The 22,100-nt window shown below is 39.8% G+C and overlaps 1 protein-coding gene across 2 annotated transcripts in view; it reads left to right on the forward strand.

Moving 5' to 3' along the window:
* The window catches only part of antxr1a (ANTXR cell adhesion molecule 1a), a 61,761-nt gene that overhangs the window by 12,980 nt on the left and 26,681 nt on the right, over positions 1-22,100 (forward strand). For both annotated transcript variants that reach the window (XM_061906672.1, XM_061906673.1), the window contains exons 9-17: positions 1,144-1,204; positions 1,311-1,409; positions 6,723-6,792; positions 6,892-6,970; positions 10,303-10,398; positions 16,715-16,756; positions 19,781-19,876; positions 19,958-20,125; positions 21,631-21,711. In XM_061906672.1, coding sequence (XP_061762656.1) covers positions 1,144-1,204; positions 1,311-1,409; positions 6,723-6,792; positions 6,892-6,970; positions 10,303-10,398; positions 16,715-16,756; positions 19,781-19,876; positions 19,958-20,125; positions 21,631-21,711 — 792 coding nt within the window. The remainder of the gene's footprint in view (positions 1-1,143; positions 1,205-1,310; positions 1,410-6,722; positions 6,793-6,891; positions 6,971-10,302; positions 10,399-16,714; positions 16,757-19,780; positions 19,877-19,957; positions 20,126-21,630; positions 21,712-22,100) is intronic.

The following is a 22,100-nucleotide window of genomic DNA, read 5'->3' on the forward strand; positions in this document are numbered from 1 at the left end:
CACATGTGCACCTGCATGCCTTACTTTGAGGCCCTCCTCCTCCCATGGCAAAACATTTTTACCCTTTTTTTGTATTTATGTGAAATTATTTTTAAACTTTTTAAATACAACTTATTATAAATATTATGAATTTATTTTTGGTTTTGTATTAAAAAGTATAAATGGGATATATGGGTGCTAAAATGCATTCAGACGGAAGGCGGGTTACACCCTGGACAAGTCGTCACCTCATCACAGGGACAACACAGATAGACAGACAACATTCACACTCACATTCACACACTAGGGACCATTTAGTGTTGCCAATCAAATTATCCCCAGGTGCATGTTTTTGGCGGTGGGAGGAAGCCGGAGTACCCGGAGGGAACCCACGCAGTCACGGGAAAAACATGCAAACTCCACACATATTGAACAATATTGTTGATATTATATAATAAGGATGTGAGGGGAAATGTGCCATTATCCTCTTATCAGTGACAGAGCAGGAAGGGACTAGAAATATTTCATATGAAGCATCCAGTCATTCATTAATTTACATTTTAAACACGCTTATTAATGCAAAACAGAGCTCCCCACAAATCACAGAGTCCTTCGCAAAGCGTATATAGGGGAGGCACGGCCCTGGTGACAAAAGGCACAGAGGCCCACAGGAAATTAACATGAAGTATAAAATAATGCCATCGATTACTCACCAGATAGCATAGAGGACTTTGTGAGCTCTTCCATCCATGAAGCCAGGCCAGAAAATTCCAGAAAAAAATTCTGTGACTTTCCTGTTTTTGATCAGCGGGGCCCATGTTTTGCAGAGCGGGATCAAACAGCTTACTAAGTCTCTTGTGACTTCACTGTTGTCAGGAAATGAAAAACAGTTTTGTCGTGACAACACACTTTTTTCGAAACCCAGTTGAATTTCAGTGAGCATGCACGTTATTGTGGTGGCCAAGGACAGTTAAAAACAGTGTGAGTCGCCGTATCAAATGTCTAAAGGTTAGTTATTATAAGCACGATAATGAATAAAACCCTCCCTGTGATGGGAGACATTAGCATAACAAAACATTGACGCAGCAAAAACTCAATGGAGAATGCCAATTGCCAAGTTTTTTTTTCTTCATTCAGGCGTTTTTTTGTCCTTAACGTCTTCAGATCCTGAAGAAGTCCTGCATTGAGATTTTGGCAGCTGAGCCCTCCAGTATCTGTGCAGGAGGTGAGGAAGCAGGATTGGACTGGGGGATGGGAGCACTGAACATCACACATTAAGATGTTTTAAAATACCAAATATGGAGGTGACAAATAGTTTTCTCTTCCTCTAGAGTCCTTTCAGGTGGTGGTGAGAGGAAATGGATTCCTCCATGCCCGCAATGTTGATAAAGTCCTGTGCAGTTTTCGCATCAATGACACCGTTACCAAGAGTGAGTACAATTTGTTACTATCTGGACATGTTTATGTTTTAAATGAAAAGTCTACCGCACAGCTGGATTTCTATATGATCAAAGAATGGCGCCATGCTGAGCTTACTGCAATTATGTCGTTTTAACATGATAATAAAGTGTGTGCAGCATGCCACAGGGCCTTTAGGCAAAAACAGATTCCCCCACTGAACAGGGTTTAATTAAATAGTTAAAAGTACTTCCTATTAGGCACACCACCATTCTGCAGGAGCTACTGCTGTGATTAAAAATCCACATCAAACATTTGTGCCGAATCAGCCAAAATGCAAAAAGGCCTGTTGTCCGTCGAGCTAACAGTGTTGACATGATATTGGCAAATCTATTGGGAAACCACTAATAAACAATGGAAACAAACATGGAGTTCCCAAACGATGGATCAAGTGTAGACTGGTCCAAAATGTATTGGTAAAATGCATAATTAAGGTCTAACCCAACCCCTGATTGATTCATTCATTGAAGAGCATGTGGTAAATAAAATAAAGTTGGTGAGCAAGTACTTTTATTTGTTGAAAATACAATACAACAATATCTAACAATGGTACTGCATTTACATATCAACCACAAGTTAAATAGGGAGTCACCGTGCTTACTCAAATAATTCAAACAAAAATACTAGCAGTGTTGGTATAATTACTTTAAAATAATAATTAATTATAGCTATTGACTGCTTTCCTTCCAAAAAGTAACCAAATTAGTAACGGAAGGACTCGCTGATTAAAGGGGCAGTTTGCAACATGCTCAAGGTTACACTTTTCGAATGAAACTACCGTAAGTTCCTTATAGAATTGTATTTTATAATAACATACATTTTCGGCCCTGCGATGAGGTGGCGACTTGTCAATCAATCAATCAATTAATGTTTATTTGTATAGCCCTAAATCACAAGTGTCTCAAAGGGCTGCACAAGCCACAACGACATCCGCAAATCAGCGACCACACAAGGGCAAGGAAAAACTCACAACCCAGTGGGGCGTCCATGAGAATGAATATGAAAAACCTTGGAGAGGGCCGCAAATGTGGGTAACCTACTCCCCCCCCCCTTACGGGAGACCGGTGCTATGGACGTCAAGTGGGTCTGATATAATATTGTGAAAGTCCAGTCCATAGTGGCTCTAATATAATAGTGAGAGTCCAGTCCATAGTGGGGCCAGCAGGAGACCATCCCGAGCAGCGACAGGTCAGCAGCGCAAAGATGTCCAGGGTGTACACCGCCTTCCGCCCGAATGCAGCTGCAATAGGCTCCAGAGGGGAATGGATGGATTGGACAACACACATTTGTTTGAGCAAAACCAAGTCAATAGTACACAATAACTACTCTATTTTTTGGACTATGAGGCGCACTATAGTCCTTTCAATTTCTCAATAATTGACAAAGCGCCTTACAACCGGGTGCACCTAATGTACAGATTAATTGTGGAATGGAATGATATTAATTGTCATTGCACAATCCATCCATGCATCTTCTTTCGCTTATCTGAGGTCGGGTCATGGGGGCAGCAGCCTAAGCAGGGAAGCCCAGACTTCCCTCTCCCCAGCCACTTCGTCCAGCTCTTCCCGGGGGATCCCGAGGCGTTCCGAGGCCAGCCGGGAGACATAGTCTTCCCAACGTGTCCTGGGTCTTACCCATTGCCTCCTACCGGTCGTACGTGCCCGAAACACCTCCCCAGGGAGGTGTTCGGGTGGCATCCTGACCAGATACCCGAACCACATCATCTGGCTCCTCTCAATGTGGAGGAGCAGCGGCTTTACTTTGAGCTCCTCTCGGATGGCAGAGCTTCTCACCCTATCTCTAAGGGAGAGCCCCTCCACCCGACGGAGGAAGGTCCTTTCGGCTGCCTGTACCCGTGATCTTGACCATAGGTGAGGATGGGGACGTAGATCGACCGGTAAATTGAGAGCTTTGCCTTCCGACTCAACTCTTTCTTCACCACAACGGATCGATACAGCGTCCGCATTACTGAAGACTCCGCATCGATCTGCCAGTCAATCTCATGATCCACTCTTCCCTCACTCGTGAACAAGACTCCTAGGTACTGGAACTCCTCCACTTGGGGCAGGGTCTCCCCCCCAGCCCGGAGATGGCACTCCACCCTTTTCCGGGCAAGAACCATGGACTCGGACTTGGAGGTGCTGATTCTCATCCCAGTCGCTTCACACTCGGCTGGGAACCGATCCAGTGAGATCTGAAGACCCTGGCCAGATGAAGCCATCAGGACCACATCATCTGCAAAAAGCAGAGACCTAATCCGGCAGCCACCAAACCGGATCCCCTCAACGTCTTGACAGCGCCTAGAAATTCTGTCCATAAAAGTTATGAACAGAATCGGTGACAAAGGACAGCCTTGGCGGAGTCCAACCCTCACTGGAAACGTGTCCGACTTACTGCCGGCAATGCGGACCAAGCTCTGACACTGATCGTACAGAATTAAATTTTGTTGTACTTCTGTACAATAAATTTAAATTCTAGTTGTGCTTAATGACATCAAAGCCATTTTTATGAGGTACTTGGTGTAATTATAAGTGTGACTAGGAGATGGCAGTCACAAAAAAGAGATACGTGTGAACTGCAGGTTGATGCCTGTTCAATAAACAATGCGAGCAAGTACCGACAAATAAGCAACACCAAAACTTGAGAATATAGAACATTACACACAGCGCTCAAATATCTTGTCAAAATGTTTTAGTATGACTTTGGTAAGCTACGAAGCTGCACCGCTTGATGGACTGTTTCAGCATTACGGCTACTGTAGTCAGACGCAGTGTGCTACCACATATTATTATAGTGTGTGTAAAAGGAACCGAAAATGCCACCTATTAGGATTTTGTTTTGCAATATTACACAAAAACAACTTTTCTTACCTATTGGTACCTGCTGATGTGTATTTGGTCCAGAAAAAGGGCCCGGTCCACTATTGCAGTCCACGCCATAGTGAATAAGCTCCTTCTTTTTCCTCTATCCTCTTGTTGTGGTGCATTCATTCTTCGCTGTTGCCATTTTTAATATGAAGTAGTGTACAGTTCCAAGTTATATCTTTAAGTAGACCGCATATGGAAGCAAAAAAAACTAGCGGTGGAACAAAGATGGTGGGAGAAGACGCTATCGACGTGGAGGCACATACAGTATATAAGGCCGACAACACAAAAAGACGCATCCTGAAGAGATGGTCAGAAAGCAGCTTGAAGATGGTCTGCAAAATATCCATCCATCCATTTTCTACCGCTTGTGCCTTTTGGGGTCGCGGAGCCTATCTTAGCTGCATTCGGGCAGAAGGCGGGTACACCCTGGACAAGTTGCCACCTCATCGCTTTGGTCATCATTTTGCATAGATTATGTCTGTAAAACAAAATCTATTCAAAATGTTGACCAAAGACCCACCATTACATGTTATGTAGACCACAAGGAAGGGTTTTAGATGTGGAAAAATGACCCCTTATCATCCGGTGTACCTTATGTATGAAAATAAATTTGAAAAGACCCCTTCACTGACAGAGAGCCCTTTAACCCGGTGTGCCTTATGGTCCAAAAAAATACAGTAAACAAAAGCAAAAAACTATCTATTACTTAATGGAATCATTTGGTTTTTGCCCTCAAACACAAACTACATTTTTTCTTAGTTTGTAAACATACCAACAACAAAAAAAAAGATTTTGAGAAATTTAAAATGTCAATCTATCCTGCTATGTATCATTTACTGATACTAAACTTGGTATCAACACAATCGATTTCTTGATCCATCCGTCTTTCACTTACTTTCACTTGCCAGTGGCCGCTTATAGAATTCTTTCTCTCTAGACTCCTATTATTCCTACTTCTTCCTTTCCAGGTAGCAGCTGCTATCTTTTTGCTGCTATAAGTTAAGTTAAGTTAAGTTAAAGTACCAATGATTGTCACACACACACTAGGTGTGGTGAAATTTGTCCTCTGCATTTGACCCATCCCCTTCATCACTCCCTGGGAGGTGAGGGGAGCAGTGGGCAGCAGCGGTACCGCGCCCGGGTATCATTTATGGTGATTTAACCCCCAATTCCAACCCTTGATGCTGAGTGCCAAACAGGGAGACAATGGGTCCCATTTTTGTATAGTCTTTGGTATGACTCGGCCGGGGTTTGAACTCACAACCTACCGATCTCAGGGCGGACACTCCAACCACTATAGCCACTGAGTAGGCGTAGTGGCTAGTAACGCACTTCCATCTACACTTCTTAAACTTTACTACGTACTTAATTCTTCTATTGTTTCAAGCTAGTTTAGCGACTAGCTTAGCAATTAGCATGCCTGCTCTTCCTCCGTGTGTAACATGTTTAGTTTCGTCCCTTAGTGTTAATACTTGAAAGAAATGTGTTTTATTTGCCGCAGTGGAGGATAGTTGACTTTGGTAAACTGGTCCTCATAGTGAATGGATATACACATTTGCTAGCCGCCTCTGTAGCAGCTATTTCTTCTGATCGGAGGACTGAACATTGAAAATAGGATTCTGTTTGAAAATTAAAATGGTTTAAGGGAAAATCTGAATGCAAGACCCAGTTTCAAATCGACACTCAATGCCCAACCCCATCCCTAACAAAACCACTACAAATATGCAGCATGGTTGGTACAATATTTATGCTACCAATTATGTGGACTAGATTTCTGGCCAGTGCCTCAATCAAGGAGAGACCCCTGATGGTAGAAACTGAAAACATAAGTACTGTACATCATTAATATCCTCTATGAGTTCTAGAAGTACTAGATACTATGAAATTTTTCATTTCTAGCTTATCTCTCCATTTAGCACAGAGTTTCAAGAGCAGATCAGCCACGACCCATGTGGTTCTGGTGTTGATTTCCTCAGTTCTGGGGTATGCTCGCCTCCTGCCAGGATAAACATCATCCTGGTCATGGTGCATGTTGAAGCTGCTTTCCTAAAAGCCAGCTGGATGTGGACAAGACCTAGATTTTCCTCAGTGTTGTTGAGCTTTTATTTAACTTTTTTTTTTACAAGGGATAATGCCTTCACTCTATTGAAACCATTTGTTTTGATTTTGAGGAATCTCTCTTCTCAGAAGATCACTACTTTTTCCGTGAACATGTTCCTGGAGTCTCCATTGCCTAACATTTTTTTCTTTGAACATCACGACTTGTTGTTTAACAGCTGTGAACAAAACAATTTCAAATGGGTAAACAGTAGAGTATTTGATGAGTTATTTTTGGCTCTTTGTATCTCATTGATTAATCTGTCAAGAGAGGAATGTGTTGTTCATGTTTGCATAAAACATTTACATCTGTGTTTCTAGTGGTGAAACCTTTGATAGTAGAAGATACATATCTTCTTTGTCCAGCACCAGTGCTTCAGGATGAGGGAATGTAAGATAATCGCTCTTATTAAAATACATTTATCCCCCCTTCATCCCCAGTACTTCATTAGTATCATCAACATGACTACTTTTCTTTTTTGTTTTCCAGGGCAGCAAATCTTTATGTCAGTATGAACGAAGGTCTCAGTTTCATCTCGAGCTCGGTCACCATCACGACAGTGAGCTGCGTAAGTAACACCACTACGATACGTTTTTTTTTTTTTAATCGGCTTTAAAAGTACACACACAAGCACGGACAAAATCAGTCAGAACCACCAAAAGCATTTTTCCTACACGGTAGTAATAATATGAAGAATCCGTTGCAGGGTCAAACTGATACCATTGTTACATTTTTCAGAGTGATAAAATGTTTCACTGTTATACAAGCATATAAATAAGTTGACCACTAATGATATTTAGACATACAATAATAAAACAGTAGTATTTCAATTTAGGAGTTTACTTGGTTCTCTGACAGAGCTCTTGACTAAAAACACTTGTATCTTAAATCATTGTCTCGCATTGAAATGAATTGAAATCCATTTCACTGGTACGTGTAACATGCCTTTTAAAAATGAAAAACTAACTTTTAGATAAAAAACTATTGTATAAAAACAATACAAAAGAATATACTACTAACAACTACAGTAATTTTGTGAAGTAATGTAATGAAATTGTAAAGCAATGTACAATGGAATTCTACAATATCTCCTTCCAGCTGCTTTTTTGTCAAACACAATATCGGCAGCTTTTCCATATTTTCATGGATAAATGGCCGCCATGTAGATATCATTTCAACATTCTTGGCTGGCGTTAGACTCATTCTGCTTCAACATGGTGCAGACCAGCAAGTTTCTGATTATTTAATTAAATAAATATAATCAAGGGCTTCACGGTAGGAGAGGGGTTAGTGCATCTGCCTCAATATATGAAGGTCCTGAGTAGTCCTGGGTTCAATCCCGGGCTCGGGATCTTTCTGTGTGGGTTTTTTCCGGCTACTCCGGCTTCCTCCCACTTCCAAAGACATGCACCTGGGGATAGGTTGATTGGCAACACTAAATTGGCCCTAGTGTGTGAATGTTGTCTGTCTATCTGTGTTGGCCCTGGGATGAGGTGGCGACTTGTCCAGGGTGTACCCCGCCTTCCGCCCGATTGTAGCTGAGATAGGCACCAGCGCCTCCCGCGACCCCAAAGGGAATAAGCGGCAGGAAATGGATGGATGGAAATATAATACATTTCTTCTCAGCACTGTCCTTCACACTTAACTTTATTCTTCAAGGGAAGGAAGAAAGTATGTCCATCTCTAGCTATAAGCTAAATTCGGCGAGTACGATCAGATGTTTTGAGCGGAACTCATTTGACATTTGATCAGATTTTTGCTTGCAACTTAAAGTCTAACAATTAACTGACACACAGCATTTACAGTATCTCAAAACACACTTAAGTTGAGGTACCATTACACACAAGTCTGGAATGACAAAAAATAGTGATCCTCAATATTGACTTGCTTACCGATGCGGTATACGGTATTTTTTTCTACCTAATAAATATCGGTCAGTCAATATTATTAAAAACATATTGTAAATGTAATTTGCATTGCATCTATTTTTTTTTAACATTCTTACCAATTAAACAACAAATAGTATATACCTTACGCTGCTTATGATGAGGTTAAAGGCCTACTGAAATGAGATTTTCTTATTCAAACAGGGATAGCAGGTCCATTCTGTGTCATACTTGATCATTTTGCGATATTGCCATATTTTTGCTGAAAGGATTTAGTAGAGAACATCGACGATAAAGTTCGCTACTTTTGGTCGCTAATAAAAAAGCCTTGCCTTTACCGGAAGTAGCAGAAGATGTGCGCGTGACGTCACGGGTTGTAGGGCTCCTCACATCCTCACATTGTTTATAATGTGAGCCTCCAGCAGCAAGAGCTACAGTATTCGGACAGAGAAAGTGACAATTTCCCCATTAATTTGAGCGAGGATGAAAGATTTGTGGATGAGGAAAGTTAGAGTGAAGCACAAAAAAAAAAAGAAAAAGCGACGGCTCCAGGAGGCGGCAGTGGGACCGTTTCAGATCCCTTATCTGCTTACTGTTTTAATAGTGTTTTAGTGAGATTGTAAAGTCATACCTGAAAGTCGGATGGGTGCGGTGAACGTCAGTGTCTCTCAGAGAAGCCAATGGAGGAGCCAAGATCACAGCTGCCTTTTTGAGCTGCAGGAGGAAGTCCCATAAATCCACTGAAGTCTCCGGTAAAAGCCGACTTAATATCACAATTTTCCCATCCAAAAACTTGCTGGTTGATGTAGGGAAATATGTTCGCTTGACCGCTCTGTGTAAAAGCTTCACAACAAACAAACACCGGCTGTGTTTCGGTGCTAAAGGCAGCTCCAATCAACCGCTTTCCACCAACAGCATTATTTTTTATAGTCTCCAATATTAATTGAACGAATTGAAAAAGATTCAGCAACACAGATGTCCAAAATACTGTGTAATTATGCAATGAAAAGAGACGACTTTTAGCCGTGTGTGGTGCTGGGCTAATATGTCCCCTCCAACCCGAGACGTCACACGCACGCGTCATCATACGCGTCATTATTCCGCAACGTTTTCAACAAGAAACTCTGCGGGAAATTTAAAATTGTAATTTAGTAAACTAAAAAGGCCGTATTGGCATGTGTTGCAATGTTAATATTTCATCATTGATATATAAACTATCAAACTGCGTGGTCGGTAGTAGTGGGTTTCAGTAGGCCTTTAAAGTCTTATTGCTTTGGGTGTTGGAATGCACTTCAATTTACAAGGTAATCCTCTGATGCTTTCTAAAAATTCTGGTCTAATTATTAAACTAGGAGGAGTTGAGACGTTTCGTTGCATCAATTCTAACACAAAAGCACTAACTAATAAATCAGTAGTCTTGAAGTAGTGTACAGTCCATGCCAACAATGCAATGCAGATTTGTCTTTTCTCTACTAAACTTGGTATATTGTTGGCATGATGACATTACTGTTTTTAATTGTACATATGACATTATAAAAAGTAATATGTAGAATTGTTCCTGCATGCATGGCTATTGCAGCTGGCAGCAGATCACATGACCACCAAACAACTGTACCCCTCATTTAACAAAAAGATGTTGTGGGTGAATGTAGGGGTGACACCCATAACACCCCGGAGACTTTTCGATAGACTTCCCCATTGTGTGTGTTCCATCCAGTTCTTCCTGACCCTAAGCGAAAAGCATCTGGACCTCCTCAGTTGATCATGTGCATGTTGTTTATGTAGCTTGACTCCAAATGAAGAAAACATGGCTGCCACAAAGGAGGTTTGGCTATATGTGGTTGCAGAAATCCAGTAACACGCTATTCGGTAGTTTACAGTGTTTATGTCCAAAAAAGTCACACTACAATTTCCAATCATTTCCATGAAAAATGGCATTGTGGTACTTAATGTTGGATTCAATGACAACAGTAAATCTTTACATGGTTTGATGCTCTGTGTTTACATGTTACAGTCTGATGGGTCCATCCTGGCCATCACTCTGCTCATCCTCATGCTGCTTCTCATCTTGGCTCTGCTATGGTGGTTCTGGCCCCTCTGCTGCACTGTGGTAAGTCCCAACCCTTTTTGCTTACGTTCATGTATTTCAACCGGACCACCGCATATATACAAAACATACTTTTGGACTGCCATGAATACAAACCCCCTTTTCAATAAGAGTTGGGAAATTGTGTTAGATGTAATTATAAACGGAATACAATGATTTGCAAATCATTTTCAACCCATATTCAATAGAATGTACTATAAAGACAAGATATTTGATGTCCAAACTCATAAGCTTTATTTTTTTTTTGCAAATAATAACTTACAATTTCATGGCTGCAACACGTGCCAAAGTAGTTGGGAAAGGGCATGTTCACCACTGTGTTACATCACCATTTCTTTTAACAACACTCAATAAACGTTTGGTAACTGAAGAAACTAATTGTTGAAGCTTTGAAAGTGGAATTCTTTCCCATTCTTGTTTTATGTAGAGCTTCAGTCGTTCAACAGTCCGGGGTCTCCGCTGTCGTATTTTATGCTTCATAACGCACCACAAATTTTCGATGGGAGAGAGGTCTGGACTGCAGGCGGGACAGGAAAGTACCCAAACTCTTTTTTTACGAATTGTATTGCTGAAATAAGCAGGGGCGTCCATGAAAAAGACGGCGCTTAAATGGCAGCATATGTTGTTCCAAAACCTGTATGTACAATTCAGCATTAATGGTGCTTTCACAGATGCGTAAGTTACCCATGCCTTGGGCAGTAATCCACCCCCATACCATCACAGATGCTGGCTTTTGAACTTTGCGTCGATAACAGTCTGGATTGTTCGCTTCCCCTTTGGTCCGGATGACATGATGTCGAATATTTCCAAAAACAATTTGAAATGTGGACTCGTCAGACCACAGAACACTTTTCCACTTTGCATCACTCCATTTTAGATGATCTCGGGCCCAAAGAAGCCGGCGGAGTTTCTGGATGTTGTTGATAAATGGCTTTCGGTTTGCATAGTAGAGCTTTAACCTGCACTTACAGATGTAGCGACAAACTGTATTTAGTGACAGTGTTTTTTTGAAGTGTTCCTGAGCCCATGTGGTGATATCCTTTAGAGATTGATGTCGGTTTTTATATACAGTGCCGTCTGAGGGATCAAAGGTCACGGTCATTCAATGCCGCTTACGTGGAGTGATTTCTCCAGATTCTCTGAACCTTTTGATGATATCATGGACCGTAGATGTTGAAATCCCAAAATTTTTTGCAATTGCACTTTGAGAAACGTTGTTCTTAAACTGTTTGACTATTTGCTCACGCAGTTGCAGACAAAGGGGTTTACTTCGCCCCATCCTTTCTTGTGAAAGACAGAGCATTTTTTGGGAAGCTGTTTTTATACCCAATCATGGCACCCACCTGTTCCCAATTATCCTGCACACCTGTGGGATGTTCCAAACAAGTGTTTGATGAGCATTCCTCAACTTTATCAGTATGTATTGCCACCTTTCCCAACTTCTTTGTCACGTGTTGCTGGCATCAAATTCTAAAGTTAATGATTATTTGCAAAAAAAAAAAGAAAAAAGTTTACCAGTTTGAACATCAAATATGTTGCCTTTGTAGCATATTCAACTGAATATGGGTTGAAAATGATTTGCAAACCATTGTATTCCATTTATATTTACATCTAACAACTCATATGGAAACGGGGTATGTAGATTTGACCTCACCTGCTTGCCTTCACTCATAAACACATTATGATGGGACTAGGGTTGGAGAGTATTGTACTGTGGTACTATACTGTCCGACCCTTGGTAATATATAATGATGGGACTATGGTTGTACGGTATATTACCGTGGTACTAATGAATTAAAAAAGATAATATATTGCATTTTTGTCTTGTCCCCAGAATTTCTCCGTGTCTTCAACCATGAAATACAGTATGGCCATAGGATGCATGTTTTGGAGTAATATAAATTTTTAACAATTTGTTCAATGATATATTTTTTGTACGAAAATAACAAAATTAACTGCATTCAATAAATAACATTACATTGTTTTTTTACATTTGTTGTGTCATGTTTAGCTGGTATGTCCTGGCTGGGAATCAAACCATGTACGCTGGAACAAAAGTACTGATAAATAAGTCATTGCGCTACCAAAAATTTAAGATGCATTTAAACTCCTCTTGTTTGGATTTCTTGTTTCTGTTACGTGAATCATTTTGCTGTGTATCTCGCATCTGACTAATGCTGCGTTCTGTCATTCATTTTCACGCTGGCAAGAAGCCTTCGCCAGAAAGCCAATTATTGAGCATGAGGGCGGTGTAACGCGGATTTGGGGGCCATATTGAGAGAAAATCATGTGGCTCGGGGCTAGTGTGTATCTGTGTATGAAATAATATATCGCTGTAAAAATCTGCTGTATGTGTACTTTGGTCACTTTTTTCCGGCACACTAATACATAAATAATGTCGGATAGAATGCTTAGAATGACGGACCGCCTTAAAAAAAACAAGATGGAATTTTACAGTTTTTTTGACCGAATGACACACCCAGAATGCACATGATGATAAAGGATGTGGGCTTTGCAATATTACTTATGAAGGATAACTCACTGAATATTAATAACATACAAACATGGCTCATCTTTTACTTATCAGACAACCTACCCGATCGACATCTTTTACAATCACGCAAAACTCAACAAAAATGCAACAAAGCGGCATAGCTCGGTTGGTAGAGTGGCCGTGCCAGCAACTTGAGGGTTGTAGGTTCGATTCCCGCTTGTGCCATCCTAGTTACTGCCGTTGTGTCCTTGGGCAAGACACTTTACCCACCTGCTCCCAGTGCCACCCACACTGGTTTAAATGTAACTTAGATATTGGGTGTCACTATGTAAAGCGCTTTGAGTCACTTGAGAAAAGCGCTATATAAATATAATTCACTTCACACTTCACAAAGACGGCAAAATGTGAACGCAAAGGGTAAAAAACAGCAGCTAATCGGATACACCGTATTTCCTTGAATTGCCGCCAGGGCGCTAATTAATTTAAAACCTCTTCTCACTCCTGCGCTTATCAAAGGCATGCGGTAAAAGTAAGCATGCGCTAATTATTTTAAAACACGGGTGTCAAACTCTGGCCCGCGGCCGCCATGTAATTTCATTTGCCCCTTGGGGCAATATTATAATAAACATTAGAGCTGGCCCACCGGTATTATACAGCATTCACCGCTAATACTCATACTTGCCAACCCTCCCGAATTTCACTGTCCCTCCCGAAAAACATTCTCTCCATTTCCACCCGGACAACAATATTGGGGGCGTGCCTTAAAGCCACTGCCTTTAGCGCCCTCTACAACCTGTCGTCGCTTCCGCTTTTCTTCTATACAAACAGCGTGCCGGCCCAGTCACATAATATACGCGGCTTCTACACACAGGTATGTGAATGCAAGTCATACTTGGTCAACAGCCATACAGGTCACACTGAGGGTGGCCGTATAAACAACTTTAACACTGTTACAAATATGCGCCACACTGTGAACCCACACCAAAAAAGAATGACAAACACATTTCGGCAGAACATCCGCACCGTAACACAATATAAACACAAAAGAAGAAATACCCAGAAACCCTTGCAGGAATAACTCTTCCGGGACGCAACAATATAAACCCCCCGCTACCATTAACCCCCCCGCCACCCCATTTATTTTTAAATTTATTAGCCTGTGGAAAAAGTTAATGTTGATTTTTACCTCAGAAGGCTGCAAATAGAAAAGAGGCATTCATTTTTTTTTAATTAAAATTGTATTTAATATGCCTTTAATGTTTTTTTCATTTGTTTTTTGAAAGTTGATTTTGCACTATTAAGTTGTATAAGCGTTGCTTGTTCCATATTCAGTGTTAAAGCAAATCAGTGTAGCAATCTGAGCAATAACTACTGATATTTTATTATTATTATTATAATTATTTGAAACTGGATTTTGCACGTCACTATAAAGTTATGTAAGCCTTGCTTGTTCAATATTCAATGCAAAAGTTGTCCGGGTCCCTTTTAAAAGGTTAATTTGTTGAACCTTGGCCCGCGGCTTATCCATCCATCCATCCATCATCTTCCGCTTATCCGAGGTCGGGTCGCGGGGGCAACAGCCTAAGCAGGGAAACCCAGACTTCCCTCTCCCCAGCCACTTCGTCTAGCTCTTCCCGGGGGATCCCGAGGCGTTCCCAGGCCAGCCGGGAGACATAGTCTTCCCAACGTGTCCTGGGTCTTCCCCGTGGCCTCCTACCGGTTGGACGTGCCCTAAACACCTCCCTAGGGAGGCGTTCGGGTGGCATCCTGACCAGATGCCTGAACCACCTCATCTGGCTCCTCTCGATGTGAAGGAGCAGCGGCTTTACTTTGAGTTCCTCCCGGATGGTAGAGCTTCTCACCCTATCTCTAAGGGAGAGCCCCGCCACACGGCGGAGGAAACTCATTTCGGCCGCTTGTACCCGTGATCTTATCCTTTCGGTCATGACCCAAAGCTCATGACCATAGGTGAGGATGGGAACGTAGATCGACCGGTAAATTGAGAGCTTTGCCTTCCGGCTCAGCTCCTTCTTCACCACAACGGACCGGTACAACGTCCGCATTACTGAAGACGCCGCACCGATCCGCCTGTCGATCTCACGATCCACTCTTCCCTCACCCGCGGCTTAGTTCAGTTTAAAATTTTGGCCCACTCTGTATTTGAGTTCGACACCACTGTTTTAAAACACTTACCAAAGGTATGCAGTAAAAAATTGAGTGTGATGTAAGCTTGGACCTTAAATCCTACTGAATAGCTCTTAATCTTCTTCCCTTATGCGATTTCAAATTACCGACATTGAAATCATCCTCCTCCATTTTGAAAATGATGACAGGGGAAGTGTCACTCGTGACATCACGAGTTTGACCAGGTGGTAATACTAAGCATGCGCTAATTATTTTGGAAAGCGAGTTCGACCCGGCAGTAATTCAAGGCAGGCGCATACTATATGCCCTGCGGCAATTCAAGGAAATACGGTATTATCACTTTTCCGCAGACCTTTGTTGTATAAATCTGCTTCCACAGACAATCCCTAACACCCGAGTCTCAGGCTGACTGCTCTATAAACAAACCCTGCCCACTTTGCGTCATGCTTTTACTGCCTGGAGCTACTGTGATGTAGTCACTATGATTACTGTAACCAATTATTGGAATATTGTCTATAGTTCGAGGCTTGTATTAATTTAAAAATGACAATGCATATTAATAGTTTCGATGGGTGAGGTCTAAAAAAAATAATTTGGAAACGTTTCGCGGGGCAGATTGAAAAGCTTAATGGGCCGTCTGGTTGAAAGGGACAAGCTTCAGTCTAAGTGTCCGTTTTCCGCCTGGCACAAGTGTTTGACTTGTCTTCATTCAATAGCGTTACATTATTTTTGGACGTAAAGAAGTGCAGAGGACAAAAACAAGAAGACATGCACCCCCTGTGACCTCCCAAAAGTACGTCCATGACACCGCAGCTTTAATATTTTCATTCAAAGGTAGTGCACCTGAATACTTGGAATTTCTATGTGTAGAAAGAGAAACCTTACATAAGATGAAAAAATTTAGTGTTCTAAGGAAAATTATTTGTAAAGCTGAGAAATAAACGGTGTGTGGAACAAGACATCTGCATCAGCAACAAATTATCATGTCACGGTCAAATTCCTATCTTTCGCCCTTCAAAATCTAGTCTGTTATTACCAGAGCTGGAAAGAGCTACACCAGTATGTCCAATTTTACAACGTGGCTCTTTTGACACTCTCCTTTGTGAATTCTGCTTGAAGAGCATGCATGCATGTTTGGGAAAACGATGCCGGGTTACCATGGAGAGTCATTCTTGCTCCAAGTTTTGGAGAAGAATGGAGGAAAATCACAAATGAGAAAAATCAGGGTCACGCAAATTTGCCAAGTGCACTTAATTTGTGTCATTATTTGGTTTGAAATCAAGCTGACATCTAATGTGTAGGAATGAGAAAAAAAACAACACACGCCATACGTGTTCATCCCATGCCCAGCAGACTAGCACTGTACATGCAATATGATATTGTTGCTGCCAGGTGAATATGCTGATGCTGAAACAAGCATATCTAAAAGATGAGAAAATGATAAATGTATCACGTGTCACAGAGGATTTTGCTGCATAAAAAAAAATAAAGAAAATACTGCATTTTTGAAGCTCATACTTGCCAAAAAATGTGGAAAGCAGATTTCTAGGTCAGTGCATTGCTCATCTAAGTGGACAAAAGCATTTCCTCAGCCATGGGAGGAGACAACTAAGTTTTAAACATGCTTTCATGGTTTGATCTGCTCCAGCATCTTTCACATATGTGTTTATTTTCCCCCAGATCATCCATGAGCCACCACCACCTATTGCTGAGGAGAGTTCGGTAGGAGCAGCACCCTATTTTGACTCTTTAATGACTCATTTTGGACTTTCAGAGAGCTGCCAATGTTTACTTTATTCTGACATGTTAAACTTAAGTGACCTATCATTCTCTGCCTCCCTGAATTTAAAGTCTCCTTCAATGCGCTGGATTTTAACGCCTTTTCACATTAAGAGCGAAGACTATTAAGACTTCAGACTATTTTCCACATCATTCCAGTTGTATGTCTGATTTCAATTTATTACTTCAAGTAAATATCCCTGCATTATGTTAGGAAGATCCAACAAGCCACTAAAATGCTGCAGAAAAACACATTGCATTCATTTATGCTAATTATACTGTTTAGTCCAAAAGCTCCAAAACAACTCTGCTTATTAAAGCTTGATCTACTTGACAAGCTATTTAGCTTATAAGACGAACACAAAGTACATTACAAGGAAGACATGTCATAAAAAAAAGGAAAAAGCCAGGGAATTAATTAAAGAAACAATGCCTGCCGTCGCACAGGTTTTCCTCTAGGCCACAATATTAGGTATGAAAGACCTCTATCTAAGATTATAATTGACACTGTTAAAGTGGTTTTATTGTTGCAATATAGAGTGCTACTTTGCCTTTAGGAATTTTCGAATTTGTTCCAAACGGTCTGACGAGGACTGAATTTTTTCAAGACAAAAACAGTTTTCACAGGAAAAAATGCAAATTCAATTAGTCCTTTCAAGACACCCAACAATATTAACACAAAACTAAATAATTGTAGTTCAAATTTAATAGATGAATTTCTATCATTACTTGTATCTTTCGTAAAGACTTTTGTTTTAGATACTTCTACAGGTTATTCCTTGAACTAAATAGTGTTACTAACCTTCTTTATTAAAGTGCTGCCATTTGCAACTTCCTTTGGCACTACGGTGGAAGCCTGGGGTCACCAACGTGGTGCCCACGGGCACCAGGTAGCCCGTAAGGACCAGATGAGTAGCCCGCTGGCCTGTTCTAAAAATAGCTCAAATAGCAGCACTTACCAGTGAGCTGCCTCTATTTATTAAATTGTGTTTATTTACTAGCCAGCTAGTCTCGCTTTGCTTGACATTTTTAATTCTTAGGGAGACAAAACTCAAATAGAATTTGAAAATCCAAGAAAATATTTTAAAGACTTGGTCTTCACTTGTTTAAATAAATTCATTTATTTTTTACTTTGCTTCTTATAACTTTCAGAAAGACAATTTTAGAGAAAAACCCCAAAAAATATTTTAGTATTTTTAAACACATATACCTTTTAAATTCATTCCTTTTCTTTCCTGACAATTTAAATCAATGTTCAAGTATTTTTTTTTATTGTAAAGAATAATAAATACATTTTAATTTAATGCTTCAATTTAGCTTCTTTTTTTCGACGAATAATATTTGTGAAATATTTTTTCAAACTTATTATGATTAAAATTCAAAAAAATTATTCTGGCAAATCTAGAAGATCTGTAGAATCAAATTTAAATCTTATTTCAAAGTGGATTTTAATCTATTTAAAACATGTCATCAAAATTCTGAAATTAATCTTAAACAGGAAAAATTACTAATGATGTTCCATTAATTATTTTTTTGATTTTTTTCAAAAAGATTCGAATTAGCTAGTTTTTCTCTTCATTTATTGAATTTTGAATTTTAACGAGTCGAAATTGAAGATAAACTGTTTCAAAATTAAATTTTCATTTTTTTTTCGTGTTTTCTCCTATTTTAAACCGTTCAATTTAGCGTTTTTTTCCATCATTTATTCTCTACAAAAAAACTTCCGTAAAAGGAAAAAAAATGTACGACGGAATGACAGACAGAAATACCCACTTTTTTAATATATATATAGATTTATTTATTAAAGGTTAATTGAGCAAATTGGCTATTTCAGGCAATTCATTTAAGTGTGTATCAAACTGGTAGCCCTTCGCATTAATCAGTACCCAAGAAGTAGCTCTTGGTTTCGAAAAGGTTGGTGACACCTGCTCTACGCAATAGAAAAGTATTGAGACTAGTGGTGTAACTTGAATAACTACAAAAGCAAAATTTCATTAGGAACCCACCAGCCTTATTAAAAAAAAAAAAAATCACACTTTTTTTATTTATGTGAAACGATTGTTATACTTTTTCAGTGAAACTTGAAATCCTTTCCGATTTAATTTGTACTAAAACTTATTCATGATGAAAAAATTGCAAAACAAAAATTTCAATATACCGGTAACTAAAATACTAATTTATAAACAATTTTTTTTAACATAAGGGTAATTGAAGCATACGTTTATAAACCTTACCTGCTTGTTGATTGATAAGCTTTTTGTTTGCTTTTGTGTATTGCTGCACCGTGTTGAGGTCATTCGGTAGTGCAGTTGTCTGTGGCTTTATATCAATATTTGCCTGTACTTATTTGACTGATTTTTATTTATTTTTTAATTCTTATTTTATATACAAAAAAATAAAATAAATGGGTCGGGGAGAAGAACATTTGATTTTTTATTGACTCCAACACCCCCTGCGATCCAGAGAGGGACAAGTGGTAGAAAATGGATGGATGTATTGTATTTCTGTTAACTGATTTGTCCCCCCCAAAAAGTTCAATAAACAAATGTTGAAAAAATAAAAACAAGTGAACCTTACTAGATCTGCTCCAACTGGGGCTTTGAACCCAGTACCTTCCGCCTTCTAAGACAGCCATTATGAATGAACACGAATCCTATAAAAATTGGGGCATACGTCACAAAAGTACCACTGTATTCATTATTGTGGTTGTAGAAGTGCACTTAGTCCTTTTTTGGCTACAAGAGAGAATGGAATATTAGAAACACTTAATAGTTTGATGCAATGCACTTCTACACTTCATTAGATTGTGAGCGTGTGCTGTGCCTAATATTGTGGCCAGTGTGGTTTGCTTTGCGTTATATGAGAAAAGTCAAATCTGTAGAACTTTTAGGAGCACAATGTATGAAGCCTGTGACATGTCTCATTTAAAATCCCTAAATCAGATTTGCATCTGTCTCAATGCAATAGGATGATGAAGACGATGACACCCCAAAGAAGAAATGGCCCACAGTTGATGCCTCCTACTATGGAGGAAGAGGAGTTGGGGGAATCAAAAGGATGGAGGTGAGATGAAGTGAGATTTAAGAAGAAGGCTTACATCACATTACCAGAATCTATAGGAACTAAATAAGTCCTTTCTGTCAGGTTCGCTGGGGTGAAAAAGGCTCCACTGAAGAAGGAGCAAAGCTGGAGAAAGCCAAAAACGCCAAAGTAAAGATGCCTGAGCAGGATTACGTGCAGACACCCACGCGGGTTCTTAACAATGGCATGCACAAACCCCTGGGGGCCCACAAGTGGTACTCTCCTATCCAGGTACAAGAAGACTCTGACAGAACATGTTGTGTTAACTCTTTTAGACAGTAAAATTGTTTGGTACATACCGTGTGTACATCATCAAGGCAGATCATTTTAATTTAATTGGAAAATCCTTCATAGAGTGCATACCCATCACAATAAAAAGGTTCCTAAGTTTATTAAAAACTGCAGAGAGGAAAACACACACAAAAACTGATGTTATACATACAGTGGGGCAAAAAAGTATTTAGTCAGCCACCGATTGTGCAAGTTCTCCCACTTAAAATGTTGACAGAGGTCTGTAATTTTCATCATAGGTACACTTCAACTGTGAGAGGCAGAATGTGAAAAAAAAATCTAGGAATTCACATTGTAGGAAATTTAAACAACTTATTTGTAAATTATGGTGGAAAATAAGTATTTGGTCAACCATTCAACGCTTTCACTGATGGAAGGAGGTGTTGGCTCAAAATCTCACGATACATGGCCCCATTCATTCTTTCCTTAACACGGATCAATCATCCTGTCCCCTTAGCAGAAAAACAGCCCCAAAGCATGATGTTTCCACCCCCATGCTTCACAGTAGGTGTGGTGTTCTTGGGATGCAACTCAGTATACTTCTTCCTCCAAACACGACGAGTTGAGTTTGTACCAGAACGGATACATGGATGATACAGCAGAGGATTGGGAGAATGTCATTTAGTCAGATGAAACCAAAATAGAACTTTTTGGTATAAACTCAACTCGTCGTGTTTATTATACATATTGTCTATTCAGCAATTATAGGCACCAAAACAAATCAATATATCTGATATATGAAAATAACTTCCTCAACACTATAGTTGGTAACAGCATCTCCCAGAGTGCACCGATGGTGTGCTAAAAAGTTGGTTCTGTTGTCTACGTCACTCTGGAAGAGCGCTTTTATATCCCAAGGAAAGGTAGCGCAGATTTCAGTTGAATGCTTCATGTTCCTCAACATAGCCAAACACCACAGACTCAAATGTGATGCCATCAATGTGGAGGTAAGCTGTCTCCATGGTGACACGCAAAATCTTCATCTAAATAAGACAGTCAGCACCACTTTTGCATTTGTTATTAATTGCGCACACATTTATAGTAAATCACTATTAGGGTTGCTCTACTAATAGTACATTATGTGTATTTTTTTCATTCAGCATTTCATTCAGCATTTAGGACCTTAGTAGGTCAACCACACAATTATGCCAGCATAGAGTTGAAGAGAGTAACACTTCCCATTTAGCCAGAAGGAGATAGCTAATAGAAACCAGACCTTTGATAAACGGACCTCTGGGGAATGAGGCTGCAAGACTAGCATTTTTGTGAGAAACTAACAGCTGTATTGCCAGCCGTTATAGTCAAAGTATTTGCTTTGTTTAAAAAGTTTGGGTTTGAGATATTCTGTTTCAGGGACTATATTTGCTATTATTAAAAATTTAGCATTACAATATTTGCATGTGATTAAGATCAGATTTAATCTTGTTTTTTTTTTCTTTTTTTAGAGCAAGTTGGATGCATTGTGGGCCTTTTTAAGAAAAGGCTACAACCGTGTGTCTGTAATGAGACCCCACCCAGGTGACAAGGTAAGAATATCCCAAAAATACTAGTAAAGTCAATCAGGTAATACAGTGGTCCCCAAACTACGGCCCGGGGCCAGATTCGGCCCACCAGCGTTCGAGATCTGGCCCGCGGGAAGTCCCAAGTTAAAACCATTTTTTTTATCATTATTACTATTTTTTTTAAATCTGTCCTTTCTAATCCATTTTGTACGGCTTGTTGCTTGTTACTCTCAGAGTCTCCTAGCCGCTCAGGCAAATCACATTGTCTAAAAATGCATTTTTCATTAGATGACATGATATCATATACATATATATATGTATATATTTATATATATATATATATATGTATATACACACATATATATGTATATAGACATATATATATATATACATATATATATATATATATATAT

Source organism: Nerophis ophidion, linkage group LG07 (assembly GCF_033978795.1).
Source record: "Nerophis ophidion isolate RoL-2023_Sa linkage group LG07, RoL_Noph_v1.0, whole genome shotgun sequence".
NCBI lineage: Eukaryota > Metazoa > Chordata > Actinopteri > Syngnathiformes > Syngnathidae > Nerophis > Nerophis ophidion.